General features: G+C 39.2%; 1 protein-coding gene across 1 annotated transcript in view; it reads left to right on the top strand.

Annotated features, from left to right (window-relative positions):
* Positions 1-1600: 1600 nt before the first annotated feature.
* fndc5a (fibronectin type III domain containing 5a) overlaps positions 1601-27115 on the top strand; it is a 40201-nt gene continuing 14686 nt past the window's right edge. Inside the window, exons 1-3 of the mRNA XM_059353059.1 lie at positions 1601-1885; positions 25590-25705; positions 26883-27081. Coding sequence (XP_059209042.1) covers positions 1825-1885; positions 25590-25705; positions 26883-27081 — 376 coding nt within the window. The 5' untranslated portion in view covers positions 1601-1824. The remainder of the gene's footprint in view (positions 1886-25589; positions 25706-26882; positions 27082-27115) is intronic.

The following is a 27115-nucleotide window of genomic DNA, read 5'->3' as shown; positions in this document are numbered from 1 at the left end:
TAAAAAAGTTGCATTAAGTCTTTGCTGTTTTTTCTTCTCTATCTCCTGTCCTATAAGTTCAGTTGTGGAGAGAATCCAGCGTGGCATGAAGCCAAGCGATCCGAGTGGACTGGACAGAGAATGTGTTATAGTTTTGGGTTGAAGCAAACAGGTTTCATGGTGCAAACACCCCTTTTATTAACAGTTGTTCCTTTACTCAAAATTGGGCATATCTTTTATTTTGTACCAGAATAGTCTGTAAAAATGTACATTATTAAATGACACCAAACACGAGGGAGTATCATCCAGACAGTGTCATCCAGCTCTGCTGTGGTTGCTCCAGCAGTAGATTGACAAAAGTCTCTGTTTGAGTAAAGAGTTGAACTGTAAATTTGAATCTAGCGAGAGATTTTAAAATGCTTTATACTCAAGTGAAGAATGAGGATGCATTCTGCTGCTTGTGAATACAGACTGTGGAGGTGTTTGGTACAGTACAAACCCCCTCTCTCTCATTTACACACACACACACACACACACACACACGTAACACACACAGATGAAGGGGGAGAGCAGCAGTAGCCTACAGGAGAGTGAAGCATGCAAAAAAAGAAACAACAACAGCACAATAAGCCCTCCACCAGCACCAACAGTGCTCCTCTGAAACACGTCAGAGGCAGCAGGCTTTGAATCGAGGTGCACGCCGGGGTGAAGCAAACACTTCTTGGGGACACAGCTAGGGGACAGTGCGGGTCTCCAGGCTCGGGACTGACACTCCCCCCCACACACACAGTCACACATCCCAGAAAAGCTCCAAGTCCTCAGCGCGCTGCAGGGAGAGAAACCAGCAGGTACTGTACACACACTTTATCCACTTCTCTTCATCATACTCGCTCTGTGAAACAATGTGAGCAGAAAAAGGGGTCAACTGAGTGAGAAGTCAAGAGGCACGTGTTTGTTTTTGAAGTGGAGAAAGCGGCAGAGACTTTATCTGTTTGCGTGGGCCACTGTATGCATATTTAATCGATGAGTGGGCAGCAATAATTCAGAGTACTGGCTCACCATGTGGGCAAGTGAAGCAGCAGGATGAGAGAGAGAAAGTAGAGCATGAAAGGCTTTTTTTTTGACAAGTTTGCATTTGATCAGCTGTTGTGTTTCTGGAAGCTTGGAATACATCTTAAAATTATTACTCTGGTATTGTTTAATACTGCTTCTCCTTTTGTTTTGTGAATTATGTGGAACAAAGTAGGCAGTGGCTGTTATAAAACAATGGAAATAGGAGCATGTAAGTGTGGAAAACCCCTTTAAATGATCTTTTGGTGACTTTTATTATATGAAAGATGTAGCCAGGTTGTGTTGCCTGTCCTGCAGCCTCCCTCTCTCTCACTGTGGAGCCCGCAGGAGTCAGTGTGGCAGGCAGGGACCAGTCCAGACGCTCATATACAAAGCCAGCACGTTTCACTCTGTCTGCAGCAGCCGAGCACCACCTCCAGCATCACCAGCACCAGCAGCAGCAGCAGCAGCAGATCGGGGAGGGTTTTTGGAGCACATTTGGAGCACCCGACGACGCATATGAGCAGATGATCATGGCTTACTATCCGGTGGCTCTGGGGGACAGTGGCGGCTGTTGAATGAGCCGAGGTGTTGCTGCTGGAGCGCTGTCCGAGGTGCTGAAAACGCCGCCGACCACACCGGTCGCTGTCTTCTTTTTTTTCTTTTTTTTGCCTAGTCGAGACGATACGCATGTACTGACGTGAACGCCGAGCAGAAACAACAAGCAGTTCGGCGGGTTAACACAGCAGCAAACCCAGAGTAAATGGGACCGCACGTCGTCCGAGCGTTAAAAAGATGGAGAGATTTGTTTCCCTGCTCGTCCTCAGCTGTCTCTGCGTCTCTCGAGTCACAGCGGGTAAGTTTGTGTTTATGTGCAATCAAGAGGGGACGTTTCCAAGCGGCGGCAGCAGCTCACAGAGTGGCATTATAGTGTTTAATTACACGAGCCTGGCAGGGATTGCATGTGAGGCATATTGGTGTGTTGCATTGGGGCTGCTGGGTTGTGCAGGGGTTTAGGGTATTGTTGTGAGACGTTGCGTAGTCTGTTGTGTTTTGGGTGGAAAAGGCTGACTGTGTTCGCTACTAGAGGCATTTCCGTGTTGTCATCTGAGGAGAACAATTCACATCTGAGAAATCTAGATGCAAACACAATCAGTTATCATGTAATTAGTGGGGCTGAATGACCTGTGACAAACTGTTTGTGTGTGTGTGTGTGTGTGTGTGTGTGTGTGTGTGTGTGAGAGAAAACTGACCTTTCAATCTGATTTCTGGCAGGTATTCTGTATATAAACACACCTGAGATGTATACAGCATTAACACTGTCTGTCACTGTGGGTGTGAATGTTATTAGAATATTGTTTGTTCATCATTTTGAGACATTTGATCTGTAATTAAGTGCAGCTGGCCATTGGCAAACACATGATTGGATTACTGAGGAGCGACAGTGGTATCTCACACAGATCCATGGAAACGCCACTGATGCGTGCTCTGTGTGTGTGTGTGTGTGTGTGTGTGTGTGTGTGTGTGTGTGTGTATGTGTGTGTGTGTGTGTGTGTGTGTGTGTGTGTGTGTGTGTGTGTGTGTGTGTGTCCAACATATACTGTAAGAGTGCATCTATAAATCATGCTTTTTACAGCGCTAACATCACATCTTCTTGACCACACAGTGAGATGGAGTGCCACACTTCACTCCTGCTATCAAAATGCTTCCCTGGTTTCACTCACCATCCTCCCACTGTAGATGGATCACTGGGCTGCTCCTCTCTCTCCTGCACACACACACACACACACACACACACACACACACACACACTCTCTCTCTCTCTCTCTCTCACTCACAGCCCCATAGCATTTCTATTCATTGCTTGTGGGATGTCTGTGATGATCTCTGGCACCTACATTGATCTATTTTGATTGTATGAGGTTCACAATATTATTAAGCAGCACCTGAAAAGAATATTGATTATTTTTCTATGCTTTTATGTTCATATATGAGCTTTTCTGGAGCTTTAGCTCATGTGAAATGATCAAATCTGAGATAAAAAGAGGCCTGATTTGAAATCGTGTTCATCCAAATGTGCAGTGAAATTTATATACCTGACTAATATATGTGTTTACCTTGCGTCTTTGTCCAATTTGTATCTGATGAAGACACAAAAGTAGGGCAAGAATCTGGCTATACGATAGGCTTACATATATTGATACAGGGACTGTGATTCAGTATATTTTTTCATAAAGTTTAATTAAAATTGAAATAGTATAAAGAACACTTGCATGCATAAAATCTGAGTAAAAAATTAACATTTTATCCGTTTCTACCATTTTTAGTCAGAACAATGTGATCTTAAACACAATACAAACTGAAAACTGCCATGAATCTTTGCATGTAAACTATTTAACAATCAATACCATATCACAAATCATGATAAGATACTCAAGTGTAAGGATGTTTTTTTACATGCCTAAACAATACTGTTGAAAGATTGGTCTGTTTGCCCTTTTAAAGGCTGCAAATCAATTAGTGACCAGTCACTTTATTCCAATTAAGTCGAAGTCCTTTAAATGCTAAGAAGGGTCGTCACAATGACTTATGAGTCATGATCCCACAACCTTTGTTGCATTTAATCTAGGCATAAAATCCCTTCAAAGAAGTGCAAAGAAAATAATTCTATATGTATATGATATAACCATGAACCACTCTGTGACAGATAAGAAAACTTCACTCTGATGGAGATCAAGTGAAATAATCAAAAGCTCAACAACAGCTACTAAATAAACCTAAGTTAATAAAGTTAGGGCTGGACGATATGGGCCAAAATCTTCTATTCTGACATAGGTCATTTCATATCTAGATGATATATATCGCCATATAGCACGTTTTCTGGTAAATCAACAGTCAATAGCAAATATTGCTGTAATGTAATTCAGCCTCTGGTTTTCCAACATTTCTCTAAAAAACATAATGCACCTGGTCTTATCTTGCACATTGCAAATATTAATACTGTGACTTGCACATTCCTGTTTGCACAGCTCCTTCCCTCATTTAATAATAAATAATTAAATAACTCCATATTTGTAAATATTGTTTCTACTATTTATATGTATATAAAATTTAAAATATATTTTGTATGTCTACTTTTTTTCTTCATATTTTCTAATTAATCTGCAGTTTTTTGACTTAAGTATAGATATAGATTAAAGCAAGTACTTAAGTACTTTGTTTGTCCTTATGCACAATATACCACAGCAAATTCCTTGTATGTGAAAACCTTCTTGGCAATAAAAACAATTCTGATTCTGTAAAAAAAAATTGGAAAAATATATACAATAGACACTTTTATATCATTCTGATTATCGTCAAATTGCTGTTATTATCAGTTTAGGTTATGTAAGTGTGAATCATATCTCGATAAGTGATTTGATTATGCTACAATTCCATAGAAAAAACAATAAATTATCATATTGAATTATTGCCCAGCCCTACTTGAGGAGAAATAGATTTGTCTACATGTGTTTTGAAGTTGAAAGATAAACCAATAAAACCCAATGAGTCCAAATGTTTATGTGCCCTATTCAGAAACTTGCAGGCTGAAGTTGTTACTGAGTTTCTTTTGGATTCACAATTCAAGTCGATTCATGTTTTTGTCTCAGAGTTTATTTTAAGACTCAGTCAGACACCTGCACAAGAGAAAACCAAATCGATGTCGAAGCGGAGAGGTGGACTGGCAGCAGTGAGTGGGAGCGCACCACGGCACCATAAAATGTACACTACAGTGACGTCTTTACTGTGTCTGTGTTTATAGTGACTCATAAACAGTCAGGAAAGGAAAGCTAATGTTTCCATTTAAAATGTAAATCGACTCTCTAACACATTAATCTTAATGAGACCATAAATCCTCGCAGGCAATTTCCCTCCGTCTCGCACAGTTCTGAGTTTGGAGAAATCAATGAATCAATCAAGAAATTGAACAGTGATGCAAACAGTGGAATGACTCCAGCTTGTTTCTTTGTTTCAGACACGCTTATAATAATTAGAGAAGGAGTCAGAGGTTATCTTTTATGCTGTAAACAAAAAATCTAGGAGCATTTTGGCAACCAGCTGCCAGATGATAAATTCTCTGTGAGCTCCAGTATTTTATTTATTTAACAAATGGAGGATTTCAGGCCATCTTCTTACACAGTGAATGTTTCAGAGAGATGCAGAAGAAGTCAAAATAAATGTGGTTTCATAAGATTCTCTGCACTATTTATCACACACATAAGTTTGTCTCTCAAACTCAGATCACTAATACTTGTTTATGCTTTAAGGATTGTTTGGTAGAAGCAACACAGTGCATTATTCATTGTAAAGAAACAGCCTTCAGGTTTGTGATTTTATTGTTTACAGATAACAGTTTTGTCACCTGTGAACACATTCTTCCCCCCATTTAGAGCCGGTTTTGGGTGTTTCAGGGTCTGTGTGTCAGTTGCTGCTACTTAAGATGCATTGTGACTTTTCAGAATAAACAAAATCACTTTGGGGCTTAAAAAAACTTCTTCTCCTGTGAACTGTTGACAATAAAGTCAACAAATTTAGATGCGTTGTTTGAAGATTTGCATCAGAAAAGCTTGATTGAAACACCGAAATTCAGTAAAACTTTTTTAAAAAGGGCATAAAAGTTTTTGCTCTCACTCACAGGTGTTTTTTGTCTGTAAGTTCTGATGCAGGGAACATTTAACTCACATGTCTGATCAGCTGTATCTGCTCTGACATGAAAGAACAATTATAAGTTGGCCAATTGAATCCAATTCCCAAAGACTTCTCTCTATTATCTCTTGTGGGTGGCCAAAGTTGTTTTTTCTCTATTTTTCTCAATCTCTTCTTCTACTGTTTACTGACAGATTAGCCTACAGCAACACATTACACTGCCATCTTCTGACCAAAGTACATTCATGCAGCTTTGTATATTCGCTCTAAAACAGTTGATGGAAACGTCCCTAATTTGCATTTTCTTTAAAGCGAAATTTCAAAATTTCACGTCAAAATTCTCTTCAACTTTAATGGAAACACGTCTACTGCAAAAACTCTCCTTGCAAAGTCTGCAGTTTGTTTGACATGTCCACTAGCGGATGACACAGGAGTTGATTTTCACTCCTGTTTCATCCAACTCCCATAAGAAAAACTCCTGTCCCACCCAAAACACAAAAAAGAAAATTTTCCTATCCCCTCCCAATCTTAGGGTCCTTTACTTTTCCTAGTTGGGGCCAGCTGCTACTGTCGATGCCTGTTTCTAACACTTTTGTAGGGCTGGAGTCTATATTTCTCAATATTTAAAAACTGCTTTATTGTTATTATACATATCATCATGTCAGCTACTGTTAACTTTGTTCCTGTCCTGTCTCAGTCCCGTCATAAATAGTAAAAATGAAACCCATCTAGCAGGAATCCCAAATAAAAGGAATGCCGTAACACATTAAAAATATCAGCTGTAACTGTCCACTTCCCCTCACACACACTCTAAATGGACCTTTGCCTCATTTATATAATGTCTGTTGCTAAGGACTTATAATGCTGACAACAATGGGTTTACATCACTAAAGGGTGCATCATGCATCTGACAGCGATCGTCATTGAACACAAAGTCTGTCATCACCTGTCCTCATCAATGTCTGAGGATATGCAGTCAGTCAGCCAGCTTGTTCCTGGTCCTACGGTGAGACAGTGCTATCGTTAGCATGCACATTAGAAATAACAGCAGCGTCTTGTGGTGCATTTTTAAGCCTTTAAATGCTGCCACCCTGATTATATTCAAATGTGTTCTTTAGACCTGCTGGGTATCTGGGGCAGCCTCCTGATTGGAGGGAATCATTACTATTCCATTTGAATTGGCACTTTAATAAGAAAGGATGGTCTCTCTCTCTCTCTCTCTGTGTGTGTGTGTGTGTGTGTGTGTGTATGAGACGTGGGGGGAAGCAGACTTGTATGTTATTATCTGTTCATTAGTTTCCCTGTAGTGAATTGTGTGCGCACAATTAGCCGTTTGTAATTATTAGCTGTTAGTAATCTTGTTTACAGTTTCTTTTTTTTTAAGTAGTCTACTGCACTTTGTTTCCAGGAGCTTATCACAGTGAAGCACAAAATCACGACACTTTCTTCTTACAAATATGTTGCATCAGATTCGGGGGGTTTGGCGGGGAAACACCTCATTATGTTGCAACTGCATGAAACAATGCTAGAACTCCAGTGTGTTTCGTGACTTTATCTTGCAGTGCTATTCTCACCAGATTATTTTTCTAGAGAACATATATACACATTGGAAAGTTGCCATAACACTTAGGTTTCCAGGCTGCTGTGGACACACACAGTAAGTCTGTCTGTCCCCAAGTAATCGTGCATATTATTGGGCATAGCAGCCAAATTTTTGTGCACATTTATGATTTTATGCTCAGAGACAATATTTGAAAAACATACTTTGCTGACTGTTTTAAACCATTATTAGCTTCTCACTCTTCTCTTTATTGGCTGTTCAAATGCTATCACACTATTGAATGGCTGTTTTCAGTGATCATCAGCCTCACAGATATGGATTAGAAGGGACCTGCTCCACCTACTAGCAGGTGCAGAAGGCTGTTATCAGCCCATTAAATGACTTTCACTGTTAATGTTTATTGATAATCTCCAACCTCCTATGGGTGTAGTAATCACAACAGTATAAAGAGCAGGAAAGTCTGTGGGGTGGTCAATGACTCCTAGAAAGCAGGACCTCACAGAGGAGATGGGTGTTGTGTCCTGTGTGAAACAAGTACAGTGCAAGGAAAAGTAGATTTTTATATCCTCCCTAACGTGTGCACATTAACACAATCTAAACTATGATCTTTTTCGTAAACCTAACCATGAAGTTTTAGCACCTAAACCTAACAAAACTACAACTGGCCATTTAATGGGCTGAAAACAACCTTCTGCACATACTAGTTGGTGGAGCAGCCACTTTCTAACTCATGTACGAGGCTGATAAGATTTGAAACAAGTGCTCGAAGAAGTTCTTTTCAACAAGGCTACCTCTGTCCTTTCACATAAACATTGTATAAGGAAAAGCTCCAACAACAACAAAAATACTTAACAGGGAAACAATGGAAGGAGCCTCAGAGAGAGAAACAAAAGAGGGAACCCCTCCCAGGACCAAAAGACATGCAATTCATGTCGTGTGTACAGAACAGATACAGACAACATATGAAAATTAAATTTAAAGAACTCTACTGAGTCCACTTTACTAGTTTTAATTAGAAAGAAAAGACAGCTCTTTGTTACCACTTTACACACTATCAGTGCACCTTTTTTAAAAGTTTTTTTTTTTTTTAATATAAAAATAATGAATGGAGTCAGTTTTTATTATTTTGTCCTGAAAATGGACTAGACACAATCATATCAGTCACATTCAAAGTGCTGCATTTTGAAACATTGCTAGAAAAAAGTTTCAGTCACATTTGAATCAGATTTTCTGACCTTCTTGTCTGCAAGAAAAATCATAAATTGCTAACAAAATACAGACAGTTCATCTTGGCTTCTTTTCAATGCTTTTTAAACCAAGTGAGCAAACTAAAAGACGCAAAAATTGAACAATCAATCAAATTGTTGAGCATCTGTTCCCCAGAATGTGTCAGGGTTTTGTCGAGTCATTTCATGAGAAATGGACACTCTGAGTCATTTTCCACTCCTCACAAATCACACAGCTAACACAGTCTGAATGTCTTTTATTCAACCTTAAAAACCAGAGGAAGAATATCAGTTCTCAAAGATGCAACTTAACATATTTGGCCTCTAGATGAATAAGGTGTAACATATGATAAAGGGATATACTGTACCTTCAGTTTAATACTCAGATATGTCCTTAATTAAGTTTTTCTTATCTTTCTTCACACTTGAATTAGTTTTTTTGTTTAGTTTGCTTTTGGACACCAGGCACACAGGGTTTTTTTGGTGTGCAGGTGTGTGTACAAGACGGGCTTTAGAATACAAAAAATGAAGCCAGAACTAATTTATATACCTGGCTTGACAGAGCAGGTGTATTTCTGGAACACCAAACTGGGGCTGGAAGACAAAAAAGAAAAGAAGAGGTCCATCCTTGCCATAGCCTTGCTGTTGTTCCTGTGTCAAAGCCGCCCAGATAATCTTCCTTTCTCTCTCCCTCACCCTGTCACGTTTTAATTGTCACCTGACACACTGAAATAAAAGAACTGAGATGAGAGTCCATTTCTATAATGTCCTCCTTGTCAAAGTCCTCTTAAATAAGTGCCAGCACGGCTGAGTGTTTGTAACAACATACTCCTGCTGCTGCTCTTTCCCCTGGCACCTCGTCAGCCTTCTTCACTTCAAAAAGCCTCCTTGAGTTCCTCTTTGAGAGCTCGCCAATGGCTTAGCGAGACACAGATGAATCGAGTGATGGCCTTGTGGTTGATAGCGAAGACTCATATGTTTTTAAGCTTTCAGATCTGGTGGCGACACTAAGATTAAGACCAAGCAGCAGGAGATAGAAACACAAAAGGGAATCAATTAGATTTGAATCTTTTTCCTCCTGAAAAAAATGTTTTTAAAGTACTTGGAAGTGTTTCTTTAACGATGTAGCCGCGGCTCTTTTTATTTTTGGCCGGAAAAGGACTGAAGCAGGCGTTAGAGGACAGATTGGTGCTATCATCTGGACACCGGGCCTGTGGGAGAAGGAGAAGGCAATGCCAAAAGACTGACGTGGCAGCGGCAGCTTGCTGATGCAGTCTGTCCAGTGTCAGGTCTGAATGTGTGCAGGTGGAGGGGGGTCTCAGCTGCCCTTTGGAGGGAATCAATGCCATGAAGGGGTTTGTGGGGTATTCTGCGTCACAGACTCATTTGTGTGTGTACGTGAGTGTGTGTCCTGTTTTTCTTTTAAAAAGCCTTGAGGCCTCATATATCAAAGCGTGTGTAAGACTGCATGTACAGGCACATTTACATAAAGAAAAGCAGCACTAATGTACAGTTGTTTGTTGTGGAGAGAAATAGAATAGAAATAGAATAGAAAGATTTATCGACACAAGTCTCATTGTATGTGTGTTCCTGTGTCGATACTGGCGTTATTGTATTTTCCATTGTGTTCTACAACCATTAGATTGTGTCCCTGTTTCATGTAAACAATCTGTTATTATGCACTAACATGGTTTGGTTTAAATGCTGAATAATGGAAAACTGTCACACTCTTATTGTTTCCCAGCTGAAAAATTGCTGTCATTTAAAATGAAGTGCAGCTAATCTGAGCTCATGAGATATATAAAAACTGTAAAGATACCGTATGGAGAGAGGGAAAAAACATGATTTAGCCTGCACAATTCATAGATATGAAATTAGATTGATTTTAAATTGCCCCTACTTGTTGTCCAGCGACCCGAGTGCGGATAAGCGGTTGAGGATAATGAATTAATCTTAATTGTTGCATTTGTTTCAAAGGGATAGTTCGGATTTTCTCTAGTATAGTTTCAGGGAACAGGTAAAATATGTATTTGTGATTTAGGGGTGTACTGTCCCTTTAAGAGTACGCTAAATTATGATTTGAATATAAAAATATATTTAGTATTTTCTTGATCTTTTCTTGATTCTTTGAAAAAAACACTAGTTTTCCCTTGTGGACAACAGGAGTTGCAGCTGCCTTGATCAGTAATTGTTTTTGTGTTATAGTGTGACTTTGGTGTTTTAATCAGCTTGTTCGGCTTCACCAAAGTCACACAAAGTCGCAACTTCTGTGTTCTGCACGCTAAAATTATGTTTTTGTTAAAGGAGTCTGACGGCTTTGAGGAGATGGTTGACAGTAGAGTTGGTTTATGTGTCCGTAATTAAATAAGACCTTTTTACAAGTGGGGGGGTGTTTGTATGCATGGTCAGGAGTGGTTCTGACATCATTTTTCTTAACTTAAGGAAAAAAGATTAAAAAAAAGATATTAGTGTACACATGATTTAAGTCCCATGGTTTCCACCTCCTGTTCTCCTCAGCAGCCCAGCAGAGCATAAAAATACTGTTTTTATTTGCCACCAGGCAGTCAAATCCTGTGGGGGGTTTTGTGGTGGCCCAGATGGTGTGTTTTACATTTGAGCAGTCTGCAGCACAGGTGGGAATTTAAGAGTTTACCTGCACCACCTTCACACACACACACACACACACACACACACACTTCTACTTATTTATCTCCCTTTACTGAAAGTTTTGTCTCGTGTTCAGGAAGTTGTGACACACGCCTATATATGTTGAACATAAGTGTCTGTGCTTTTTAGCGTAATTTTCCCATGATCAATTTTTGTGCCTGGAGCAGCACATCTGTTTTTTGGGGGGGCTGAATCCTCTGTCAGCAGCCAGCAGTCACTCACACAGCATGTGTTCCTATTCTGGGAATACTTGCTCGAGAGCGACACAGATAGATCGAGAGAAAGCAAATGTATGCGTGCAAAAGGGAGTGAGAGTGCTAGTGTTAGGGAGAAAGACAAACCCATAGAGACGGAGAGAACGCTTGTGACAAAAAAAGGATAATGTGAAACATGTATGAATCAGAGACAGAGTATCATTCACGTTCTCCCCCTCCACCTGCCTGTGACACCAATCCTCCGAGGCTGCTACTGTAGCCGTTACTTTACCAGCTGTGCTCGAGTCCACATAGAGAGAGAGAGAGGGAGAGAGAGAGAGAGAGAGAGAGAGAGAGAGAGAGAGTGAAGTCTTGAGTGAAAGACAGAGAAAAGAGGACAGTTATGTATTGAGCTCTAATACCATATTCATAGCTTTATATCAAGTTGTGGGCTCCTTTAGCGTTATCAGCCAACTGATCCCAGCTGATTTGAGATTTCATTAGCAGTGGGCTTGTCAAATATTCAGCCTCACGGCACTCCTTTGCCTTTTTGAATTAGCTGGCATGCATTCTCTTTGCACACAATGCTGCATTGATTTTCATACTCTGCCTTTTGACATTTAATTAGAGGAGTGTGTGTGTGTGTGTGTGTGTGTGTGTGTGTGTGTGTGTGTGTGTGTGTGTGTGTGTGTGTGTGTGTGTGTTTGTGTCCATCTGATGGAAAGAGAGGGAGAAAGATTCTGTTTTGCAATCCCAGCCTACCCACCTCACCGTTCTTGTGGCCAGCGGGGATGGAAAATTCATTTCCTATGAGTAAATAACTAATTTCTCTACAAAGGGACAAAAAGGCCCTTAAGTGTGATTATTTGACAGTGCCGGGCTGCTGTGTACAGTGGCTGAACGCACCACAGAGAACACACAGGCTGTATGACATGCTGACATGCAGAAAACACACACACACACACAGTCACAGAGTACCTTTTTGAGCACTCTGTGACCGTTAAAGGAAGACGTCCTAAATTCATAAATAGGTGGACAAAAGAAGTCTATTTTAACCCTAAAAATGTTCTGCTAGACTGTTTGGTGGAGCACATTTTGATTCACTGCATCTTTAAATATATATATATATATATTGAAGTTAACCAGATAGAGCCATCTCTACTATTCAGTTTATGTACGTATATGTTATACATATACATAAACTGTATGTGCTAAAAAATCCACTAGATCTTGCTGTGTAGTATGCCTTTTAAGTTCACCTCCTTAGAAGATGTTTGTAACAAATACTCACTCACTCACGACATGGAGTGTCTCTTTGTGATACAATAGGCATTTTTTCTTTCGTATATTATAATTTCAAAGGATTTACTGAACAGAGTAATGGAACCTGATAGAACAAAAACAAAGTCAAATACGGGTCAAAACATTTTGTTTTGTTTGTGAAGAAATTAAAAAAATCCGAACAAATTCTTAACATTAATTGTAGTTAATATGATACATTTAATTTCATTAATTACATTAAATTTATAAAATTAATTAATTAATTATTTTTTTATTTTATAAGTGTGTTCAAAAACATGCTAGACCAAATGGCTGTCCTTGAGTGATAAACGTAGTGCTAGTGATGCAAATATAATAATAATAATAATTATTATTATTATTATTATTATTATTATTATTATTATTATTAAATAGAAAAATGTGTGAACTTTCACTGTTGCTATTATTATGTGTAATGTTATTTAACTTTATATTTTTTAATTATTTTTATATTTCAGCATTATTTTCCATAATTTTTGAGATGTTCTCAAAGAACTGTTATAGTAAATATCTAAAATTAATATGTGAAAATAATACTAATGGTGGTACTTCTACTTATTTCAAGGTAAAAAAAAATACATTTTATAACAGTATGTAGTATATATATAAATATATATATCCTTTATTTAACCAGGTAGATTTCTTTCCCCCCAGTCCTATATTTTAAAAAAACAACCCGTGGGCTCAGCTAAAAACATAAAACAACAACAATTGTTATTATGTTTGCCTTAAGGAAATAAAAATGCAAACACAAGTTTCTTCAATTGATTGTTTTTCTTTGTGAGGACATTAAAGTAAAAATTCTTCAAACGATTCTACCAGACTAACTGAATTTCCCCTCTGGGATGAATAAAATAATTTGATTGATTGATTTGATTGATTAAGGGGTTAAACTGCACATCTGCCTACATTGCAAAACAGCTGATCAGCAGCTACTGGGTAAGTAGCATTAGGCTAATCAACAGCACAATAGTTCACAAGTGAGTCACAGTGAGGCGACTGTCTCCCCTCTTCTCCCACTGTTTCCTCCCAGATTCCCATTGAAGTGTCAGTTACAGGCAGAGAGCTCTACACAGCCGGCTATAGAGGAGCTGCCAAGAAGCACCGGGTGTAGTAGTTGTACAGAAATATAGTGAGGAGCGCTGGAGAGACAGACAAAGATGAAAAAGAAAGAGAGACAAAAACGGATAGAGGGTGCGGGCGTGTGTGTGTGAGGAGGAGGTTTAGCAGCAAGTGTCCATTATAGTTAAAGAAACAGGCGTTGAGAGAAAAAGTGAATGGAGGATGGAACCTGTGAGGTGGATTTTCTCAGATAAAGAGGCGGTGAATACAGATCCTTGTATGAAAGAAATGGCAGGACATAGAAGAAGAAGAAAAGAGGATATCCATAGAGGAGTTTTGTGGTTTACGTAACATTTTAAGCAGTTATATGGAAAAGAGATGGTGTGAAACAGTTGGTGGGCTCTAATGAAAAAGGCATTATGGGCCATTATAAAGCATGACACAGCGTTACAGTGAGCACTTGTATTATTCACCAGATGTTTCAGCTCATAAATGAGACACTTGTGTTTGTGTCGTACTGTGATGCTCCAAACTTCTGCATATAAGTACATCTGTGTAACCACAAGGACGACGCCACGTGCCAAGGTCTCCTCTGACACATGCAAGGGCAAACTCCCGATCAGCACAAAATCCTGATGGCTCTATCATGGCACATTAACTATGGATGAGGGGGAGCTAGCGTCCCTGCCAGCTGAATGTGCGCTAACCCCCTTCGAGCTCAGCAGATCACACAAGCTCTGACGAACATGTTAGTGAGGGAAACAAGCGGGGTGAGCATTTGTAATTCCCCCCGTGCTGTCGTTAGCTCCCGCCGCATAATCAACCCGCCGCTAATTTACAGTCGCAAATTCCCACGTGGCCTCACGCTTTGCAGCCATTAAGGTTGCAGCAAGTTTTATGTCTTCCCCACTTCTAAAGTGTTCCATTAAACGCATGATATCCACCCCACCTGCTGGTTATTGCACCTCTCAAACAAACTGACTGTTTACTTACTCTTAGCGAATGAGTCGCTGCACAGTGACCCCAGAGGGATTTAAATAGCAAAGCTTGTTCCTGCTCCTATAATACCAGTGGAAGATGGTTATACAGTTCACAGGTCTACAGACTGACTCATTAGCATCCCGGTGAGTTGGAGTCCACCCTGACTCTGAGAAATGCACTTCTAAGAATTGCAGTGCTGTAATAAGGTGGGACAAATCAGTAATATCTGCCCACAGGGGCGGATGGAGGCTGGAGCACCACCCTGCTAGCTTTCATGGTCTCTCAGTCTCAAAGCAAAGCTGCTGTCTACTCAGGTGTCACACTGAATCAGACTGTTGCAGCTGACGGGGGTCACAAGTGTAGTGCAGTCGAACACGTGCACTCAGACTGTACATCCAAAAATAAACTCATGTCCATAGTGGAGACAGGACTAAGACAACTTTTCCAAAAACACAATCACATTGAACTTTTTACAGCAGACTTATCAAAGTAGGAAAATCACAGATGACAGAGAAAACTGAATGATGTATTTTTGTAGTCTAACCCGGAAGTTAGCTTCACCATGGGGTCTATTGAGAATTCCCCTATGGGATTTTTGCATTAGATTTTGGATCATTGCAAACACATGTTTCTGATGCTTACGTGTATTGTCCAACAGGTTAATCTTCACAAATGAACACCACTTTAATGATGTTTGAAATGTTAATGTAGCCGACAGAAGGAAAAAGCTGACGTTATGCTGTAGTGAACTGCACCACGGTCACATGACTTCAACGTCACTATTGTTATGCTTCAGACGCTCTCCGACAAGCTAACCAGCAGTTTTGACAAGCTAGCAACAGCTTAGCCTGCAAAAGATGCTTATTCACCAAATCTACAATCTACAAAAGTTTAGAAGAGCACTGAAAAACACAACTAGAGGCTGTGAGGTGGACTAGTGAGAGAGTTCCCATTCGTGTCCGGCATGATGACGTTAATGTTCCCAACAACCACTGTAGTGTCATTTAGCTACTTGTTAGCAGCCGCCGAAATAAATGTTAAAACTTCACTTCATACTAACAAATTTTATGTTGTACAACAAAACGCTGTTAACCGCAGACCTTATTTCAGGCATCTGACCACCAACCCATTCAAAATCCTCGATAGAGCCCAGAGCACTAACATGCTAACTTACTTCCTAGTATAAGAACTCATTCCTGTTGCGCCCTATGGCTCTGTTCTGTTCTGTTCATGTGTCCCAGTAAGCTTAAGCAACATTCATTTTATGTACACGTGTACTTTTTATTCAACTGTAGCCTATTTTAAACTGAATAGCCTCATTTTTAACTGATTATACACCACTAAAGGACATTATTACAGCTTTGTTGAATACTTGACTCTGATTGGTCAATTATGTTGTTCTACCCTTCGCTGTGTTCATATTCTTATTTCTGAAGAGCAGGCTGTTGCTATGAATAACCAGAACATTGCTCTGGTTGCAGTTTTGATCATACACTCTAGAGGACCACAGCCAATCCTATAAATAACCGGCAAGAATAAGTACGGTAGATTTACAATCAGAAAAAAACATCTGAGATTTTTCTACTATTCATTTTAATATATTTAAGGAGCACAAAACTTTCTTTATATGGTTATTGGCAGAACTCCCCTTCATAGAGAAAAGAGAGCAGAGGAGAGGTTAGAAGACAAAGAGCCAGATAACCAAGAAATTGACAAATTAAATAAGACAGACATGCCGGAAAACAGAACACAGTAGGGTCTACTTCAGCGTTTGTTAATCAAAAAGAAAATGTCAGCAGACTCTGACAGTGGTCATTTTATTCATATATTCAAATAATCTACACAGTTTACGTTGCTATAACTGTAGAATCTAATGTACTATTTTTCTAAAGGTGAGGCATTAAAATCAGTTTTAAAACAATACAATTGTGTTGAAGTCAGTATTTTGTGTCAAATTATTCATTTATTTTGTAAGTATCCGTGTAATAAGGGGGATATAATGTACAGTGAGTGGGTCTTTACTATTAAATGGACCCCTTCAGGGTGATTCAAGATTTCTGCAGCACCCTCTGGGTTCATTTCACTCTAATGACCAATTCGCTGTCACTATCCCTGAAATGATTGGGACATAATGAGAGTTCTGCATTTTCACCTCATCTTTAGGTGTAATCTTTAATGAAGAGGTCATGTGTCGCCCTGCTGTAAGCTCTTAATGCTCAATTATTTTAATAGTATATAATCCACAATGCAAAGAGATAGGAATCCTACCCTTGAGCCTCCCAGTGGGGTAATTTATCCCTGCCTTCACCCATTCTCACTGGTACAATCTGTAACCATATTTACATAATGATATCTGATCACAGGCCTTTGTATTTACACCTCATACTGTTCTTGTCAACTCAATTCTGCCCACATTGTGATCAGATTTTAATATGCTGATTATGTAAATATGGGACGTCCTGCACATTGAGTTCTGCATGCATTTACACCTTGGATTAATATGCTTTTTTATATCAAGATACCCCAAAACTGATCAAATGTTGATAGGTTATTGCAGGGAAAAAGGCAAAAGGGAAAACAGACAAAAGCATGATCTCTTCGTCATACTAAACTATGATCTCCACACTACATCTCACGCTCCCAGCAATATTTCCACATCTATAAATCCACTCAGAAATTCACTGCCTTGAAAGTAGCGAGCTGGACTTTGCCCAGTTTCGGGAAGTGTGCGGACAAAAAGCTCAAGAAGAGACCCAGAGGGGGAGTTAGGAGGGAGTGATGGCAGCAGGCCTGGAGGAGGTGTGGGAGGAGTGATCCTGTCTTTCTGATGTCAGAGATGAGGAGAATGTTCATTAAATGATGATAGGCTTTATGGACTGTTCACTCCGTGTGTGTGTGTGTGTGTGTGTGTGTGTGTGTGTGTGTGCCATGCAGCAGCAGCTCGGTTTCCTCTCCTTGACTGTATACAGTCACTCCTGGTGTGTTCTCTAATGAACAGGGATATTAAGGAGCTGTCACCCTTCGTACCCCTCAGCATGGGATAGACAAGTAGCTGTCACTCTGATCATCATTAGGCTTACAAAGACACACACAGACATACACACATTCACACACCTGGGACATCCGTCACAGCTCAAAGTCACCCTCGTCTCTCAGGGTGAGGCTGCCTGTGTGCAGCCGCGATGAGCGAGAGTTTATGAAGACATCTGTCTGGTGTTTCATTAGAGCTGACTCTCATGTCATGTGGATATTTAAGGCCCGCGGTCACGGCCAACGTCCGCTCTCGTTGTCCCTCAGCGTATCCCGGCCATACGGGGGAGAGGAGATGGGCAAAGACAGACAAAAAATGACCAGAAGCTATGGGACGTGAGGACACTCAAATAGAAGCTTTAACTTTGTTTTGCAGAAAGCTAAGGAGGAATGACAAGGGCACTTTTTTTTAAACTCCCCACCTTGTTGCAATCTCCTGCAATCTATATTTAATAATCTTTTTTTTTATCATTTGTCTCTTATTTAATCTCGGCGTCTCAGACGGAACAAGGTCTGTTTTCCAGGAGAGACATGAAAACACAATAATCCACTTTCCAACAGGCAGCCAGCAATATATACAGTAAAGGAAGGAGAACACAAAAGAATGCTGCACTCTGCTACATTATTCAAAGTTAAAAACATCAGTGAAAACGTGAGGTATCGTTATTTTAAGATCACCCAGTGGGAAAGGAAGTTCTCATTTCAAAGGGTTTTGCGGCTGGCTGCTCCATTTTTAAGCAGCAAAGAGACTATATTTCTGAAACTAATATCGGAAAGTCTTTAATAAAAGCTAACCACCTCTTTGCAAAATTGTAGGATTCAAAAGAGGTACAAAGCCTGAGGTGAGACTGATGTCAGGCGATTATTGAGAAGAGAGAGAAGTAAAGTGATACCAGACTAGTTCTACAATCCATCTGGAAGATTCAATTCCCAGGTTAATTCATGTAATCAACAGAAGTTGTGTTAGAAGTCAAAATCAGCTTTCTTTCTTTCTTTTTTTGCAGTCTTGCAGTCTTACACCTCAAATGAAGATCAGTGAACTAGTCTCGAGGAACACTGTGGTTCTGGTTTGTCCAGCCTGAGAAAATAACCCTGATGATAACATAGTAAATTGTTCTGATATGGACACTCAAGCCACACTTTAGTACGATGCACTGGGCTTTTACTTCCAAACTAAACCGATGCGCTGCAAAATAAGACACTGAGAGCAGGTGCTCGTAAAGACAGGTGACAGAGTATAAAGAGCCACAAAGTCTGTGTAAAGTGGAGGACCGTCTGGATGGATAGGTAAAAGAAAAACAAAACTGTCTCATGTGAAAAGTCTATGTTGACTTATTTATTTGTGTAGGCTACGTAACTGAGTTAAGGTAGCAGATGGATTTATTTGAACCCAAACCATGATCTTTTCCTCACAACAATTCAACATTTTAAACCGTGACCATAGTGGAAAGTCATAGTTTGACGCATTTCAATGGGCTACCAAATGTGTAAAAAAAATGACACGAAGAAGTCCTGACCAAGCGTCCGTATGTTACGAAAGAATAGACACCTTATAAGAACAGGTCACTCTAGCGTCAAACATGATTGTGCATGCACGTCGGCAGAAGGAACCAGAAATAAGCTAAAATACAAAAGAAAACTTTATTCACAGAAAGAGTTGTAATCTGTCTTTAACCGAAAAGGTACTAATAAAAATCACCTTTATACATATACATTACATTATATTTTACACGTTTTCATAATAACATTATTTTTTATACTTGCCTAACCCTGAGTGACAAGTTGTTGTAAAATCAAGACAGCATTTCAACAGAAAAAAAAAGTCTTGTGAGAAAGCTGTTTTTTTTGCTAGATAGTTTTCTTCACGATCACAGTGATGATGGTCTTTTTTTTTTTGCTAACAGCATGCTCATTTTCAATGTTTCTATACAAATAATTGCTCTATAAGAACGAGTTGGACATAGTGATGTCATCAGGGTGATCTCGGATTGGGCCTAGAGAAATTAATTCATAACAGACAGCTTTTTATACAAACTGGGGGCAGAAAGTTTACCTATCAAGTTGAGTTATTCATTCACCTTTATTTAACCAGGCAGGTCATTAAGAACAAATTCTTATTTACAATGGCGGCCTGACTTAGTTATGGGGAGTGTTGGCTCCTGTGAGCTCGACCCATGGCACTTTAACACCAAACCTGTATGGTGCAGTACAATTGAGATTCATTAATTATAAGCGACAGCCTCTGCTGCACTGGTTTTTGATTATTTTTATCTATTTATTTCTATGTGATTCTCACAAGTCTCCCAGCCTTGTGTAGGTGCAATAGTAAATCAATGGAGCGCTCCTTTTAGGTACGGTCCTTGCTGGAGCAGAAAGATGAGAAAGACAGCTTAGATATTTGCAGTTCTGAAGACCGTTTTCACACATGCAAACAAAGCAATGGTCTGTGTCACCCACTACAATCAATGTCTTCCCTGAGGAGCATTCAAAGATAAACGTTGTGTGTTTTTAGAGTGGTGTTAGTGCGTGAGAGGGGAAAGACAGTAAGAACTAACGGAGAGAAAATTAGTTTGATTTGTGAATTCTTCAATCCTGTCGCCGACTCCGCCCAAGACTTCCGTCCCTTCAGGCTTCTCAGGAAGCCGTAAACAAAAGCAAAGCCACTTCAAACATCAGAGTCCCCGCTGATGAAGAGATGCAGCAGGTCTCCGTCCTGTCATCTACTGTTAGCCGGGCCATTCATCAAAACGTCAGCGGCAGGCGAGTGGAAACGTAACACAGAGGCCTGCACGGATGTGGTGTGCGGTTTCTAAATGTACAGTGTGTCAGTGTGTATACAAGTGCTACAGCAGCCCATCATCCTGTGATTACCAGCTGTGTGATTTGTACCCGTCGCAGGGCAAGTGAGCGTTAACCTATTCAATAACTCATTGACTGCTTTTGGTGGGCTGAATTAGATTTATATTCCATTAAAGACAGAAGAGGAGCATCGCTGAGAGTGACCGCTTCTCCACGTCCCTATTCATCTCTCTCAGTTCTGCTCCATATTACAAATATCAATCAATCCCACTAGGCCACAGTGATTTATTAAAACTGATGTCTGCTGCAACAAAGGTGTAACAATACAGACTACTCATTATTCAGCCTGGCTCTGTCACCTCGAAAAGTCATTTTTGTTTCATCCGAAAAACAACTGAGTCAGCCGAGGCTGTTTCTTTGTTTCCAGGCTTTATGTTAAGCTGAGCTAAACTGCTACTAGCTGTAGCTTTATATTCACTGTACAGACATGACTGTGATATCAATATATTCTCATTTAACTGTTAATATATTGTGCTTTTCCTTATTTACTGTCATATACATGATATTACAGTGTTAGATTTTCATGTAAAACGTTTCAAAAGTTTCAAATAATGGTGAAAGTATATAATAGTAATTCCTGCTAGCCAAAACCTCAGCGTTCCAAACATTATGAATGCTCCGTTTCCGTTTGTAACAGCTTTTTCTTCTCAAGCTGACGTCAGTTTAAGCCATGTTTCCATATATGGTCATCTACTCCAGGCACATTAATGCAATATATATATATATAGAGAGAGAGAGAGAGAGAGAGAGAGGTGGGCGATATATATCGTCTTTGATAATATCGTTAACGTTGCTTTGACAATATGCAATTTTACATTGTCGAGTATTTTTATCATATCTCAAAAAGAAAACAAACTGATGTTTACCCATTTAATTTCTCTACATTGAAGTTTAACTGGGAGTCTCTTGAATGCTTAAGTTAAAAGAAAATAAACAAGAGCTGTTGTTCTGAAAAATGTCCTGGTAAGCAAGAAGAATTTTAACAGTACAGTTTATTGTCGTTATTGTCGTTATATTAAAAAAATAATCTAGATTTTTTTTTTTCCCCTTATCGCCTAATCCTGTGTAATACGCTGCTACATGCTAACAGAGAAACCTTTACTCTTGGTTGTTGATGTTGCTATTTCTCCCCAATTTTGGATCACATTCCTGCTGGACGTGGGAAGTGTTTGACTGTGTAGTTTTTGGTTTAGAAGCTATTACAGGTAAATTTTTACTGTTATACTGCGATACTGTCATTACCTTGGCCGCATCAAAGATAGCTGAGCCTACTGTATTACAAAAGATGGCGCATTAGCTGGTATGAAATGTATGTTGTGTTCTGAATGTCAAGCATAGTGAATTTACGTTTTCTTTGCTAAAGTTATTATTTACTATCAGTGCCATTTAGCATTACGAACATTAGTTCAAAAACGTTTTTTGCCATTAGCTTAAAATTGACACAGTTTGGCTAACGCTAACGCTAACACTAACACTATGTGTCTTGAACAAAGTTAGTTTTCTCCTGATTTGTGCATCTGAGAAGTGCCATTTAAGCGACAGAATGTTTGATAGAAGTGTGGGAGATGCAATGGGGGAGTATGACAAAATAAATCAGGTTGTTTTTTTTTTTTTACATTAAAGTACGTAAACATGTTCATGTAGAAGCCCAAACATCCCAACTTTTGTGGGACAAAAAAAAAATTAAATAAAATGAAAAACCAATAAATCTGAATTAGAAATCAAGATAAAAAGCAAATGTCTGAACTTGGCAGACAAATCCTGATTTAAATGCAGCATCCCAAGATCAGCTAATTTTATTGACTGATTGATTATTTTCTAGGCTTTTCTTTTGGAAAATCAGCATTTTCAGGCAGCAGCTCAGACCGCTGACAGTGATCTTTAATTAGCCCCTAGGGCATTAATTGCATCTCCACTTCAGTCATAACTGATTAGATTTACATGATCCATTTCTAACTCTGTGGCTCTTACGGTCATGTTTCTGTGCCCAGTATATTGTTACACCTCCCCTTCAAGGCAATGAGGTGGATGAGTTTTTGAGTCCATTATGCTTGACACAGTTCACAGTTCAAATTAGTTTTGTGAGAACACAAACATACAGAAGATGAGATTGTATAAACTGCATGAAAGAAAAATCCATTTCGCTCTCATTTGAAGCAAACTAATGTGTTCTCCTCTGCTGCAGGCACTTGATCACCTGACCTGCACACACTCACTTAAGACTAGTATTACTGAATGTTTGTGTGTGTGTGTGTGTGTGTGTGTGTGTGTGTGTGTGTGTGTGTGTGTGTGTGTTGTGATGACTGGAGCAACATTAATTAGAGAGTCTTATTCGGCAGTATAGCCAAGGCCACCAAAGTTCAGGTAGACACACACACACTCACACTTAATGATTCCATGAAAACGAGTCATTATTGCTGAATCTAGTAGCCTGTGACCCCGCCTTCTGCTTTCATTCAATGGAACTTGTTATTTATTCTGTTTCAAAAATCTTAGAAAATATTGAAACAGGTCAGCGGACAATTTAATGAGGACTTCTGTTGTCAGTGTTAAGACTTCTGTTCAGCTATCAAAACGTCATTTTAATGAGAGAACGATTTACATGTGCTAATGGTTTTAATTTTATTTCCCCTGGTGTATATAATGTATTCTGGCATCATTATTTTTGTTTGTACATGCAATATGTTGTCAGCATTAAAAAGCTCTGTCTACCTTTGATGTACTGCAGCAATGTTCACTTGGCTTTTGGGAGGAATAAATCCGATGCAGAGCTTGGAGTTTCTACAACAAAGTCATTTTGTGTTTAAATAGTTTGAAATTGTGGTAACCATTAGGTGAGTTCAGACAGACACAGAGACAAAAAGTCCGGAAATACTTCATTACTTCTCATTGGTGCAGTTATGGTTGGCTGAACTCTTGTTGGCAGAATTGATTTGTGCTGTTCAGACTTTCATTTCTCTCCATCATTAAAACTTTTGTTATGAGAAATCTTTGCATGTCATACTGAAAAGAAAAGTTTTGAACATCAGAGGTGTGTATTGAATGTCAAGATGAGAAGATTTTTTCACTTTCAGTCTTTTGAACCACATTTACTGGACCACAGTCTGGACCCAACAGCTGAAACTTGAAATTGAACCATGACTTGGTTCTTTTCTGGTATTTTTTTGAGTGCTTCAGACTTTTGTACCAATTACAGAATGTTCTGGCAGGCTACCTGAACCATAAAAAGGAACAACAAACCAACAAACCGCAGCAGCACATGAGGAGAGAAAGAGACAAAATGTTGACAAAAGGCTGGGCAATATGTACGAAAAGTCATCTCCCGATATATTTAGGCTGAATATCAATATACAATATATATCCCGATATTTTTATGGCAAAGTGAGAACAAATGTTCAGTCAAAGTCAAAGCCAAATATGACATGCCACAAGTAGTTTTATTGAAACTGTTTATTTAAGTGAACATAGATACTGTATAACAAGAGTACCGTTTAAAAAAAAAAAAAATCAAATCTCCATAATTTGCACATTTAAATAAAAAAATACCTTGAATAAAAAATAGCCTATGAAATAAAATAGGCCAATTTTTTCCAAAATAAATATACTTATAAAGAACTAAATATGACAAACCCTAGTAAGGGCAGAATGTATATATAAAGTAAGAAAAAAAATTTAACTATATCGATATATGCGAAATGGTCCAATTCCATATCATATTTAAAAATATATCGATATATCCTTTATATCGATATATCGCCCAGCCCTATGTTGAATTTATATTTTGGGAAGGCGATTTTAGAAAGAGTTTGTTGGAAAAGAACTCTGATACTTTAAAATTATTTTCTAAAAAAAAAGGACGAATGATCAGTGGCACCTGAGACTTAGAAATCGCTGCAGCAGTGTATTTCATAAAACACTACACGTACACATTATAGGCTAGGCAAAAATAAGCCATGTGCTACAGCCTATTCTTTCTTTCGGTTATTGATTGTGATTTTTTAGTGTGAAATTAGATTTTTAAGATACAGTATGTTGCTGAAATAAAAATAATTTTCAATAGATAAATAAACAATATGATTAGAGTGACAACGACTAAATTAATTCAAGCTGCAATAGAAGGAAATCTGACGAAGTGACATCACAGTGACATCAGACGAATACACGTCTTCACACCAATCAATTGGAAGTATAGCGAGACGCCGCTCAAGTAGGTCACAATGACAGGGTGTAGGTATGTCATGTACAGTTATGTGTAAAGGAATGTGAAACCAAAACTAACAGGATCAAATGTATAAAATATAACAAAAACATGAAGCCTGGTTCAACTTTCAGGTGTGAAAAGGCCCAGAGAGTCCATAATCGATATAATCTCATAGTCTAAGTTTAAATATCAATAAACACAAAGTACAACTGGGGCTGATGGAAAGCTTTTCAGATATTTTATTTCAAAGTATTGGACAGATTGAAATGCTGTCCGGCTGATGCTGCTATAGGGAAAATCAGAGGATAATCAAAGTAACAACAATGGATCCTTTAGAGTCAAGAATGTCTTTATCAAATTTTAAAGGCAACCCATCCAATAGTTTTTGAGATATTTTACTCAAAACAACAAACCAACATTGTGAGGGTGCCATAGGAAAAAATGTCCTTAAACTGAATTTCAACCTTTCAAATCTTCATAAATAAGTGGAGGGACTGAGTTTACCTCACAGACTGCACTGATCCCTTCACAACACATATACTGCAGTGTCTGCTGAGCCTTGTGCTGAACCACTGTACCACTGTGTCCGATTGTTTTGTGTTTCTATAGATCCCTCTACCTTACATAATGGATCCAGCAAAGCCATTTATTCACACCACTGACTTTGGCTTCCTGCCACTTTGTGGCCATTCCTGCAACCGGCAGAACTTCTCATTTGCTTCTCACTGCAGAAGATAAAAAAAGCTTTTGTTTCTCTCTCTGTGTGCTTGCAGATAGCTTGTCGCCTCCCGTCAATGTGACCATCAAAGCGGTGAAAGCAAACTCTGCTGTGGTGACATGGGACATCCCAGAGGGAGACCCCGTTATTGGCTTTGCCATCACACAGCAGGTACGGTACAGACACACTGGATGTATATTTAAATGTACCAACGAGGTGGATAAAAACTGCAAACACACGCACTAATTGAATTAATCACTGGTCGTTTGCTGCCATGCTTACTGTGTCGTTCTAATGCTCTGAGTCAGAGTGCATTATGGGAATTATCACAGGACTCTGACAGCTCTGTGACATATTAAAAAGGGATATTATTTGCTGTCATCGTGCTCACATAAAAGTCAAACACACATTAAAAGCATTCGTTTACAAGCTGCCATATCGTGACTCCACTGACACAAACACTCATTTACAGGAGTTGGGAATGAAATGATCGAGGAGGACAGCTGCAGGGTTCAATGTGGGTCACACTAATACTGAGGTGTGTGTGTGTGTGTGTGTGTGTGTGTGTGTGTGTGTGTGCGTGCGTGCGTGCGTGTGTGTGTGTGTGTGTGTGGAGGTAATATAAAATGCTGTAGATTTGAACTGTGATGTTCTAAAGGTACAAATTATACATGAAGGTGTGTAGTTTGCAAAAAAGGCAACTAAAGTAGAGGCTAAATATATAAATCCGTCATAAATTGTGCAGATATGTTTCTCCTCTAAGTAACTCACTGTAACGGTTGCAGCAGTGGCAGCTAGATTTTCAAAACAAGAGTTTTACATTTTAAAAAGTACGCTTATCAGTTTTCTTTGAGCATTAGCGATAAAAATATCAATGGAAGCAACTACTGGCTCCGTTTACAGGAAAAAAAATAATACCACCCAGCACCCAAAGCTCACTATTTAACATGTTATATCTTGTTTGTTTAATCTGTACATGCCTTCATAATTCTGTAAAGAAATGAGAGTAGAACTGATAGCAAGCAGAGATGTGTATTTCCAAAAACATTGAACTGTGCTTAAAAAGTTACTTAAACAGTTTCTGGATATGAGTCATACTACAACAGAAGCATTGCTCTCAGTGTCAAAATATTCATTAACAGTAACTTTTATGACACTTCTAAACATATTTTTTACCTCAGTATCACACCAGAAGGTCCATAAATGCCCACTGAGGGGCCCAAGCATCATTCTTGTGTGAATATGAAGCAGAACACCACTGCCCTTTACAACTGTTGTAGAGCAAAGAACATCCGTCCTCCTGCTGTAAACAATGTTCACCGTCCTCTCCCGTCTCATGCTCCAACAGAAGAAAGACGTGCGCATGCTGCGATTCATCCAGGAAGTCAACACCACCACACGCTCCTGTGCATTATGGGACTTGGAGGAAGAGACAGACTACATTGTGCATGTCCAGTCCATCAGCATGTCTGGGACGAGCCCGCTGAGCGAACCCCTGCGCTTCCGAACGCCCAAGGAGGCCGAGACTCAGGCCTCTAAGAGTAAAGGTAAAGTGGCTCACAGACATGAACATTTGCTCCA

Source organism: Centropristis striata, chromosome 16, assembly GCF_030273125.1.
Source record: "Centropristis striata isolate RG_2023a ecotype Rhode Island chromosome 16, C.striata_1.0, whole genome shotgun sequence".
Classification (NCBI taxonomy): domain Eukaryota; kingdom Metazoa; phylum Chordata; class Actinopteri; order Perciformes; family Serranidae; genus Centropristis; species Centropristis striata.
The sequence above is the reverse complement of the archived record's forward strand: the minus strand, read 5'-3'. Positions and strand labels throughout refer to the sequence as shown.